The sequence below is a fragment of the Aulonocara stuartgranti genome, assembly GCF_965226115.1.
Source record: "Aulonocara stuartgranti genome assembly, chromosome: 22".
Lineage (NCBI taxonomy): Eukaryota > Metazoa > Chordata > Actinopteri > Cichliformes > Cichlidae > Aulonocara > Aulonocara stuartgranti.
The window spans coordinates 18,404,876-18,417,238 of record NC_138957.1 but is presented as its reverse complement, the minus strand read 5'-3'; the positions used below and the strand labels follow the sequence as shown (position 1 = coordinate 18,417,238).

The 12,363-nt window shown below is 43.1% G+C and overlaps 1 protein-coding gene across 4 annotated transcripts in view; it reads right to left on the bottom strand.

Moving 5' to 3' along the window:
• Nucleotides 1-12,363, bottom strand: part of elmo1 (engulfment and cell motility 1 (ced-12 homolog, C. elegans)) — a 102,870-nt gene that overhangs the window by 55,995 nt on the left and 34,512 nt on the right. For all 4 annotated transcript variants that reach the window (XM_082522357.1, XM_082522360.1, XM_082522359.1 and 1 more), the window contains exon 2: nucleotides 4,897-5,048. In XM_082522357.1, coding sequence (XP_082378483.1) covers nucleotides 4,897-4,974 — 78 coding nt within the window. In that variant the 5' untranslated portion in view covers nucleotides 4,975-5,048. The remainder of the gene's footprint in view (nucleotides 1-4,896; nucleotides 5,049-12,363) is intronic.

The following is a 12,363-nucleotide window of genomic DNA, read 5'->3' as shown; positions in this document are numbered from 1 at the left end:
TACTTCATTTTCTGCTGGGCCAATTCTAACCACTCTTTTCTTTAAATTCTTCCCCCCCCAAACGCATGAAGATGGATTCGTTTGAGTGTCTATATATCAAAATATACGAGCATATTGCATTATTGCTTTTCTGGGGATTAGCCCAGACAGTGAGAGAAGCTGCGGTGATGAAGACAGACAGACAAAAGATAACGATGGCAGGATGGTGGGCATATATGACAAGGAAAGAAAGGCAGAGTGGTGACAGAAAAAGAGGGTGGGCTGTTTGTGAACAAAAGGGAGAAGGGGAATAAACAAAAGCAGGAAAAAGTATGTGAAAAGAAAAAGTGTACGCATAAAAGGAGTTTGAGTCTTTTTTTTTCCTGCTCTCAGTGTACTTATAAAAAGCAATGCAGCTAATAACGAGGACAACAAACAGAGATGGACACAGAAAGATGAAAAATTAGGAGCATGCAAGATGTGTATGAGGAGGGAAGCGAGATAAATAAAAGCAGCGTGTGCACGAGAAATGCTAATCAGTGTTAACTTAATATCTGCTTGCTTGCCACTGCCATCATCCTCAGGCTCTGTGGGAGATACAGTATGCTGCTAGGCTACATGCATAATCTCTATACAAACTCACGCAAGCACAAACACTCATAAAAGTACTCGACGCTACAACCACGTTTCTAAAAGTTTTCAGCTATTTAAACCCCATATTTACCTTAACCCCCCCTTCACAAAAACAACATTTTAAATGTTGCATCAAAGACATTTTTAATCATTTTTGGGAAAAATAAATGCTCTTAGAATTTAGTGCCAGTTACATGTTTCAACCAGAGGCATGTTTTCCACTGTGTTGCATCACTTCTTTTAAAAAACACTCAGAAGGCATTTGGGAGCTAAAAGGGACCGATGCTGTAGCTCTGAAAGTGAATATTTTCAGTGGTGACGCTGACAGACATGGATTGCAGAGAGTCCCTCTTTCATTACAGATCATGCTGCAGTAACACGAGCAGAATGTGGTTTGGCATTTCAGGAATAAGCAAACCCTTCCTAGAAAATGTTGCTCCAAAACCTGCATACGTGCAACGTTTGCATGTCGTCCAAGCCGCTGCGCGCTAAGGAGCCATCGTGGATGCTGGCTTGTTATTTTTCCCACGACAGCAACTGAAGCTCAGAGGATGGAGCATTCATGATTAAAAAAGAAAAAACAAATCTGATTTTGATTACTTCCTTGCTTACAGAGATTTCTTCAGCCTCTCAGAATCATTCGGTTTTTGCAGATGATGCAACTTTAGGATTAAAAACTTCATTGTTAAATTGCTGAATTATTTGGCAGCTCTTGACAGAGTAGTAAAACCCTTCCCATGTTAACTTCTCAGTGAATCATCCTCTCTGGTAAACTCTTTTTATACCCAGTCATGCTAATGTGAAATAAGAGAGAAACACAGAGATGCTTCCAGTGACCCTACTTTATATGTTGCCTATTATGTACCTATAAATACAAGCAGTTCTCCAAGCTTTAAACTGACTCTGTTTCCCCGTCTACCATTTCCCTGTCCAACCTCCCACTACATCTTCCTCTCCTTTACTATTACTTTCAACCCACACGAGCCACTTTGTTTAACTTACTGTAAGCCCAGTCGGGAGTACAGTTCAAGGGTAGCACCTACATAACCGGAATTCACTTTGTACAAAGGTGAAAAGCAAAGCTGTTCTCTATAACATCCTATACCACCCACTAGATTTTAGCTCCTGTTACACCACACAATAGTTTATCTAAGGAGTTATTCCACTTTAGCACATTTGGTGGTTATTCTTTTTTTTTTCCCCCCTCCGAGATCATTTATATGCAATAAAGCATGACCCGCTAGAACCTGCTAGCCATTTTTGCACATTCACTGAAGGTATTTAGTCTTATTTCACTCAAGGAAACAGTTTAATACATCCCTCTGGACTTTTCTTCTGTTAACCACTGTGCTTAGATGCGTGCACACAAGCACACACCAAAATATAAATAAATGCCTTTATTTTTAGTTTTCTATCTTTTAACCACAGCAGTGACACTAATATAAAACCAATTTTAGCACATTACCTAAAACTAAGTGGGCTGTTAGTCTTAGAGTTTGTTTCTTGCCCCTTTCCACCTGCAAACATTCCTCTCATCCCTCTACTCCACCAGAAACCCCACCACCCAATCCTCCCCCAGTTTCTCTATTGCCTTTCTGATAAACAAAAAGCAATTAAAAACACTTAAAAACAACTGTCTAAACTTGTAGCGATTCCCCCGCATTCCTACATAAAGGTTGGACTTCTGTGCCTGAAGATGTTTGGAGAGATACAGAAATCACAGAGACACACACCGAAGCAGATGTAGCCTAAACACACTCACGCGTGCACTGCAGAGGCGCATATACAAACAGACAGAAATAATAAAAATACACATATTTGTCGGCATGCACATGGATACAGGCACATGCATGCACACACACAGCAAATGAGCATGCACACGCATGAACAGTAACAACGATCCATGTTGCCACACAAACACACCCACGCACATTTTCACATAAGCAGAATTTTACCTGCGTAAACAAAATTTACACATACAAGTTTTCAGGCATGTACACACACATACACACACACTTTCTCTGGGTATCAAAACAGCTCGAGCTGCAGAAGCCCACTCCCCGTCGCATGAGTCAGACAGCCATATGCTGCTGCAGGGCCTATTGTACAGAGGAGATGCAGAGGGAGGAGGAAGAGGTGGGGGTTGATGGTGGAGGACAAGAGAGGAAGAGGCACAGCGCGCGCAAGTTTCGCAGTCACAACAAAACACGGGGAGGAGGAGTGCGAGGGGGGAGCGAACAAGAGCGAAAGCAAAGAAGGACAAAGAGGAGGAAGGCAACACAGAGGTGGAACAAGAGGAAGATGACAGGGAGAGATAAAAGGAGGAGGAGGAGGAGAGGTGGCTTAAAGAAGTAAAGACAGACCTAAGCAAAGCTAAAGGCAATCTACTCAGACTGGAACAGCGCTGCTGATAAGGGGGGGGGCATTTAATACAAAAACCACACCCCCTAAATCTCTACTTAAGTGTTTAAAGCACCAGAAGCACATGTACTTCACGGTTCAATACTTCATTCACTAGTTCATCCATTGAGAAGGGCAGTTGTGACTCCGGTTACCACGGTGACTCATAGCTTTTACAATCATTAGCCCATCTGTGAGTCACACAAACAACAAACAGGCCAATTTATAAAACTGTATGTGCAATCAAACAAAGTAACAGCAAAAATGTCCCCCCCACACACACACGGGGTAGTTGCTGTTTGGGCTAATTATTTTATTAGCATGTAATCTAGCGCTGGATAGACCCCGACAATCTGCCGACATACGGCATGGCCATTATCTGTGGGCTCGTAATGGATGCGAGCTGCGTGCAGGCGAAAGCAGCTGCGACGCAAATCTACACAGAAGTGCAGTTTCAGTTTTAAAAAGCACACACCAGTGTTGTTAACTGTTGAGCATAAACGTAGCAACTGCATTATGTAAATCAGTGGAATATATAGCTATGCACTGATGAGGTTTCATAGCGCTTTAGCATTGCAGCTATTTAATGTTACAGTTTTTAAAAAACAAACGATAAAACCCTCCTTACAGTCGTGGAGCTCCACCAACCAATCAAGTTGCAGTTTAGATCTGTGTTTGTCCAGATGCATGCAATATATCAAGTGAAGACTTGGAAGAAATTTAATAGTGAAAACACTGCAGATTGAAGAAAGAGGAAGACCACAGAGGAGATTCATGGATGTAGCAAAAAAGTTCATACAGAGGCTGGAAGAAGAGGACACTAGGGGTAGGGTGAGATAGCGGAAGAGAGTGATGGTGAAAAGAAGAAACCGAAAGAAGGCGAAGAGGGTCGCAAGATCTCCTCACGCTACCGAGTTACAGTGCAATAATCGCCACAAACAGAACATTGTGATGCTGAACGTCTTGGGTAATGGCCCAAACTGCGTGACATCACAATGATCCTTGACCACGACCATTACTTTAAGTGAACATTTGTGTCAGATGAAGCGAAACTCGCTCGAGGAGTTCCTCAGACATCACAGTCAAAAGAACAGGAGGTCACAGAGACCCTGACCTTTGACAGGCAAAGTTAATCCATTATTCCTTTGAGCTTTTGTCCAAACCTACTGAAATTTCCCTGAAGGTGTTCAAGAGATATCACATAATGCCTCTGGCCACAGCTGTGACCATTATGTTTTACATTTTAAAAAACAGCATCACTAAGATTCATTGATATTGTAATGTGACAGATGCATAAAGCTTTAACTGAGTTTGTTTTCCATAGCAGACAATGTAAGAGTGAGAAGGTTGCTCACCTGTTTTGTACATGGTGTTGTGCTTTATACCAAATCTCACCTCCAGTCATATGAATACTTTTTGCTCTGACAGTGAGCTAAACAGCCCAGGTATTTACCCACAAACATCCATATTTTTTGTCACTTTTCTTAATGACAGAGCCAGCCTCTTTGCATTCAGTGAAATTTCTTTAAAGCTATGTCAAAGCTGTGACTAACTGTTAAACATCTTTAATCAAGGCCACATCCTTGAGGCTAATTAGTATAATTGATGGGAACAACGCAAAAGCTGCACCAAGCCCTGAGCACATCCGCCCAGCCGCTCCAGAGAGAGACACCTACAAACATCCAAGCGATTTCATTATATACACAGCAACGGATTACTGCGCAATAATGTGTTCATACAAAACACGCACTGTGATTATGGTTTTTAAATCTGCACGGTGAGCGTCACAGACCCCAAACATTTTTTACTGGTTGTGCTGGATTTAAAGGACAGTAATGTCTGCAGGTGAGATGACGGTGTCTTTTGTTGCACTGAGGCACATACCTGGTCTATCTCCATGAGCTTGGGGAATGCCCCCGGCCACTCAATGGCCACCTTGACAATATCTGCCGGCGGCGGCATGGCTCCCAGGGTGGGGGTGAGAGCCTCACTGCCTCACACCTCTGTCAGTACTGCTGAAGATGGCTCATCCAAACCTGTAGGGTAGAGTGAAGGGGAACAAAAAGAAGCAGAAAATGAGGCACATTAGTCACTGATGTTTGCTTGTGTTAGAGTTGTTGAAATTCAAAGACTATTTTAAGGCCAACAAGGACAGCGCTGAAAAATAAGACACAGCGCTCTGGGGGTGGGTGGGGGGGGGGGGGGGGGGGGTGAGCGCAAGCAAATGAAACTCATCTTCAGGAGAAGCTAGTGAACTGCTAAAACCAATAAGATCACTTTCGTATAGCATTTAAATTTTTAGAGGAAGTTAGTCAACTGACCTACTTACATCAATTTACTATAATTTGTGCACCCACAAGAAAGTAAACACTCTGGCTCTTTTTATTTCGTACCAAGAAATCATCTCAGGTAAGGCTGGCCAACAACAGTGGGGGGTTTAGCATCAGTACCAGTTTAAAAACCACAAATACACTGCATGCTGTTCATTAGCCCACAGCTAGGACAGGCTCTTCAGTTAAGAACTATGCTCTGCATGCTTATTCCTGCAAATACTGGCACTGAAAGTCATACGTGAATGCAGTTAAACTTCTATCGCTTATGCAAACTAAGGCAGGCAGACTTTTTATTTGTCCTCTGAAATCAATTTTTCCAGGGGTAGACTAATTTAAAGTTGGAGTGTGGTACATTTACATATAAATAACCATCCAATAAATTCGAGCCCTTGCCAAACAAGCTCATACAATGCTGATTAAGCCTATCACAGCCACGTAAATCTCTCTGTATTTTGCAAAACGGGAGTTTTAAATGTGGTTACTGCAGTTACTTTCTGTACAAGAATTCAGAAGGACGTTAGAGCAACTAAGTGCATTTACTCCCACTGCCAAAAGGGAAGACAAAAAGTCCACACATCTGGATATATTCAAATTGTTCACTGGTGTTCGAGTCAAAATTCAACTGCTACTCTTGGTTCTATTCTCAATTCAGACATTTTTGTCCAGCAGAAAAACCATAAACCACTCAGCAGCATCTTCCTGTGACTCAAGCAGTGGAACAGTTCAGTTTGAAAGTCCCTTTGGACATTTTCACATAATAGTTCCTGTTGCTTTGGAGAGAGGATGCAACTGCCACATTAAACCACATTAGCATGAACATAAGAGTCAAAAGCAAGCGGTTAAACACGTTAGTAGCGCAGAGCTTCTTCCACAGCCCTGTGCAGTAGCACTTGCTTCAAGGGGTATCCCTTCAATTTAGCATATAAAAGGTCAGTTTACTCATCATGGGGCGCATAAAACAACCTTAAAAAGATCTGAGCAATGTCTTCTGTTATTCTGAGTGAGCTCTGTCAAGTCTGAGTAAACTACTTAAGTGACATGACCCAGATATCTTAGCTTGGATGGATAAAAAGACTTGATTAGCTGCAGATTAAAAAAAGCTAAAACAAAAAAAAGTTGATCTGCAAAAGGAAAGCAGAAAAACGATGAAGCACAGATTAAAGAAGATGGATGTTAGTACTTGGCTTGGGGATGGGTCACAACGTAACTGAATTTAACAATTATACCTTGAATCTGTACAAGCAACCATGTGAACTCTTGTTCATAAACAAAGCAAAGGCAAAAGACGTCAACACTCACTCCACTTTCATGCAATTACCCCTACGGTAACACTGAACCTGTAATCCTCCTCCCTGACCCCTCCTCACAGCCCTTCAGGGCACCAAAAACGGCATGATATCTCACATAGGAGACGACAGCCAGATCGACCTGAAAGGCTGTGGATAAGCCAGTTTGTGCTTCCACAGCTTAAAGAAAGGCAAATCAGAGTCACCCGGAACCATGCGGGGAGAGCTGAGCAAAACCACTTCTGTGTCCTTGCAGGGGGTCTAATGAAACCCGCCAGTGGACGAGTCTCGACTGGAAAATGTAGCATAGAAATCCGCATAATCAACTGAGGAAGGCATCAATAATTTACCTTCTCAGCTTGTCTAAAAAAACTCAGATAATCCTAGTTCCTGGTGAAGAAGTCTGATTACATATTTAATTTGAAAATGCATATTGTATAATGGCTGGCTCAGACTAATTCCTGGGAGAAAACTGCTGAGCGGAATATGGTGTTATTATAGTGTTAATACACATGGCAAAAGCACTTGTGGATGGATGACTGGAGACGTGTTTACAAACACTGACCACATGTAATCTATGCACGTGTGCATTTAAAGAGAGTGTGTTAATTTAAGGACACCGGCCTGGCGTTGTGTGTGATTCACCCCATAATAATCCACATAGCCTTTATTCAAGGGCCCGTTGCCATGGCAGCTGCTGCATCAATAGCTTGAGATGTGGATGCATTTTCTTTCCAAACTGCATGCCCATACTCAAGTCACGTTTGTCACAACTTCACAAAAATGAGTCACTCCAGCCCTCTGCGTTGAACAAGCGTGCCTGCTGAAGATTAGAACGGTTTCTTAATGCATGTTAAATACTTTCTGATACACTTTGCCTTCAGTGATGTTCAGTAAATTAGGGTTTTGCTCCGCTTTCCAGCTCTGTAACCTTACGCAGAAAAGATAATGCCACAAAAGATGAGGAAAAACAAAATGGAAAGACAACACTGAAAGAGATCTATGTAAACATCTGGATAAACTGAATTCTTGAATCCTGCTTTTCTATTTGTTCACAAAAATGTGCCTTTTAAGAAAAGAAGAAGAAAAAATTAATTTCAGGCTCATCCTGTTTTTTCCATGTTAAAAATACATGTCCCAAATACAGGAGCCTTACTGTACTAACACATGTATGATTCATTCAGTTGCATTACACAAAGAAACTCGCATTAGTCATCTATGTACAGATAATCATCCCTCTCAAAACTGACCCGAAGTCACAGAGAGACAGAAAATGAAAGCTAGAAATCTGCTGTTCTTGAGACTGCCGTCAACATTTTTAGCCCTGATATTCCAGTGATTTTAATGTTAGTCCACTGTTTAATTTGTCAGTTTCCTCAGGTTAAAATATCACAGCAACGTTTAAGTGAAATATCTCAACAGCTGTTGGATGAAGAGCCATAACATTAGCTAAAGCTTGTACATTCACATGCTCTTCAGATGCTCCCATTTCCAAAGTTTTCCTGATTATTCCAGCACACATACAACACAGTGCATTAAAGACCCTCATGAGATGAAGGGTACATGCTAAACTTTATCCTTTAAGGTTAATACACCATCACAGTGAATCTAAGACTTTAAGTTGACACTGTTTTCTGCACCAACATGTTAGCATTATCTAAATATCAGGGACCCCCAACAGAACCCAGTTGGGTTTTTTTAGGTTCTAAGCCTATATTAACTATTTGATGATATTCGATGGTACTGGCATTTATAACATCTAATAAATGAAATGTGAATAATGAATTGGATAACCATAAAAAAAATGGATGGCTGGATACCAGAGTGCAACGTTGGGTTTTTAAATAATTTCTCTAATCAACAATCCCCTTTTTGTCTTTTAAAAACACTCACAAAAAGTAAATAAGTAAAGCAGTTTATTTGAATGTAATTGTTTCGTATTGCTTTAACTAAACCTACCAGTGCAATTTCTGGGACTTCCAGTTGTAACTAAAGGCAAACAATAAAGTCCACTGGGACATATTTCTGTTGATGTTATCACAGACATAACAGGATCTGATGAGTAACATGAAACTGGAGTGCATAAATGCCAAAGATAGCTACTGTGATATGTTTGCACCAAGACTTAGGCTCAGTTCACCGAGTACCCTGCTGTGATAACACAAAGAAATAACCAAAAATTACAGGAAGATCCATTAAGTGAAGAATTCGAGAGACTTGTTTGTACCTTAAGTCAGAGCACAAGCTCATTCTCCTGACACAGGATTTGGTTTTTCCAATAAGGATGAGAAGTGTGTGCGTGTTTGTGCGTTTGTATCTGTATGTGTGTGTTCCCAGCACCTTGTCATCATCTTCCAAGAACTTCAGATGACTCAAAGATGGACTGCCTTGAGGCATATTGATTGGAAATACACACATGTGCACGTACCAGGCCACACACACGCACACATTATCTAAAGCTTCAATTTAATTGAGAAACACAACGTTTCAACACACATAGCACACCAGAGCTACAAGTGGTCCAGGACTCATTCGATCAACATGTTTTTCTAGCGATCGACACGCCGCGCTCCTGCAAACAGCTTCTTAGAAACAAGCTTTTCACACCAGGATTATGTCTGGCGTCCGTATACGTTTGCCTTCATATCTACAAAAGATCATGATTTACATGAGCCATGTGGTCTGTGTATCAATTCCCTTATCTGTCACTTTGGCATCTCGCTGCAGCCTCTTTACACTGTAAATGGAACCTTGTTATCGCGCTAGCTGCTGTCACAGCTCATCATGTCAGAGCAGGTGATTTGCTGCAACCTGGTTTAGCTGAGTTTGAGTGACTGAGTGTGTTTATTTTACACTCTGCTAGAGGGTTAAGCAGGCCAGCGGGATAAAGAGCTCATTCCATCTTTTTTTATCTTCTGGATCTGACCCCGCTTCTTTTCTCTTCTCTGCTTTTCTACCGCATCTGATGTTTTATTGCTTTCATCGACCTCTTTTTCCACTCCGTGCTCTGCTTCTCTCTCCAGAAACATATTATTTTGCAGAATTTGACCCAAATAATACATATACACTCACCGGCCACTTTATTAGGTACATATATTCAACCGCTTGTTAATGCAAATATCTGATCGTCCAATCAAATGGCAGCAACTCAATGGATTCAGGCATGTAGACGTGGTCAAGGCGAATAAGAATGGGGAAGCAGGGTGATCTAAGTGCCTTTGAATGTGGCATGGTTGTTGATGCCAGACAGGGTGGTCTGAGTTTTTCAGAAACTGCTCATCTACTGGAATGTTCCCTCATAACCAACTCGTGGGTTTACAGAGAATGGTACAAAAACTGAACATATCAGAATCAGAATCAGAATCAGAAAGGGTTTTATTGCCAAATGTTGAGCAGGTTTACAACATTAGGAAATTGCTGCAGTGCTTCAGTGCAAACATGCTGTCATAAATTGCGCTTAAATAGACATGAAAAAATAAAAGTAAGAATAAGAATTAAAAGTGCTACGTAGAAAGATATATACATGAGTGCAGGTGGTGATCAGTGCCAAACATGGAATGATGCAGTGAACACAGCATAGGGTCATGAGTTAGTGGTGGGAACAGTCGTACGTTTATTGTTCATGTGTCCAACAGCAGAGGGGAAGAAACTGTTCTTATGGCGAGAGGTTCTGGTGCACTTTACAGGAAGGGCCAGAGTCGTCTCTATTTTTTGAGGCGACTGAGGTCCTTCAACATCTGCCAGAAAATGCTGAGGATTTTCTATGAGTCTGTTGTGGCCAGTGCGATCCTCTATGCTGTTGCATGCTGGGGGAGCAGGCTGAGGGTCGCAGATGCCAACAGACTTAATAAACTGATCCGTAAGGCCAGCAATGTTGTGGGGATGGAGCTGGACTCCCTCAAGGTGGTGTCGGAGAGGCGGATGCTGTCCAAGATAAAGACAATGTTGGATAACACCTCCCACCCACTCCATGACATGTTGGTCAGTCACAGGAGCACGTTCAGTGAGAGACTGAGATTACCGAAAAGCACCACTGAACGACACAGGAAATCATTCCTGCCTATGGCCATCTCCCTGTACAACGCATCCACTTAACACACTGTTTGCTGCTACAGCTACACATGTTTCTTTTCCAACTATTTATTTATAAGTGACTTATGTATGTATGTATGTATATATATGTATATATTGTACTATTCTTAGTTAGCGTATTGTCTGTCTTGTCTTAATGTTGGTTTAAAATGGAGCACTGTAACAAAAAATAATTTCCCCCAGGGATCAATAAAGTATTCTGATTCTGATGATTCTGATTCTGAATGGACCGGAGCCTCCTGCCTGAGGGGAGCAGGTCAAACAGACTGTGTCCAGGGTGAGAAGGGTCAGCTGAGATCCGAGCTGCACGCCCCAGTGTCCTGGAGGTGTACAGGTCCTGCAGAGATGGGAGTCTACAGCCAATCACCTTCTCAGCAGAGCGCACAACACGCTGCAGTCTCTGTTTGTCCCTGATAGTGGCTCCAGCGTACCACACGGTGATGGAGGAGGTGAGGATGGACTCGATGATTGCGGTGTAGAATTGCATCATCGTCCGTGTTGGCAGGTTGAATTTCTTCAGCTGCCTCAGGAAGTACATCCTCTGCTGGGCTTTCTTAATGACGGAGGTGATGGTGGGCTCCCACTTCAGGTCCTGAGTGATGGTGGTACCCAGGAAGCGGAATGAGTCCACAGAGGTGATGGGGGTGTCAGTCAGGATGATGGGGGGGAGTGGGGCTGTGTGCTTCCTGAAGTCCACAATAATCTCCACTGTCTTCTGGGCATTCAGCACCAGGTTGTTGTGGCTGCACCAGGACACCAGACGTTCAACCTCCCACCTGTAGGCAGACTCATCCCCGTCCGAGATGAGCCCAATAACGGTGGTGTCATCTGCAAACTTGATTAGCTTGACAGACTGGTGGGTGGAGGTGCAGCAGTTGGTGTACAGGGAGAAGAGCAGAGGAGAAAGAACACAGCCCTGAGGGGAGCCGGTGCTGATGGTCCGAGAGTCCGAGACATTCTTTCCCAGCCTCACATGCTGCTTCCTGTCCGTCAGGAAGTCGGTGATCCACCGGCAGATGGGATCAGGCACATTCATCTGGGAAAGCTTGTCTCGGAGATGGTCTGGAAGGATGGTGTTGAAGGCAGAGCTGAAGTCCACAAACAGGATCCTGGCGTAGGTTCCTGGGGAGTCCAGATGCTGCAGGATGAAGTGTAGGGCCATGTTGATGGCGTCGTCTACAGACCTGTTGGCTCTGTATGCAAACTGCAGGGGGCCCAGGAGGGGGGCCGTGAGGGTCTTGAGATGGGAGAGAACTAGGCGCTCAAATGACTTCATGACCACAGATGTCGGAGCCACGGGTCTGTAGTCATTTAGTCCAGTGATCCTAGGTTTCTTGGGGACAGGGATTATGGTAGAGGACTTGAAGCAGGCAGGCACATGACATGCCTGCAGTGAGGAGTTGAAAATGCCAGAAAACACTGGGGCCAGCTCGTTTGCACAGTGTCTGAGGGTGGCAGGAGACACGCCGTCTGGGCCGGGAGCTTTCCGAGCATTCACTCTTAAACTGCTTCCTCACACCTGCTTCATGAATATGAAGAGTTGTGGTGGGAGGAGGTGGTGTGAAATCCTCTTTTGTGTGGGGTGAGGAGGGGGGTGTTGTAGGTGAACAGTTTGAAGGTGGTGATGGCTCTATGGAGGG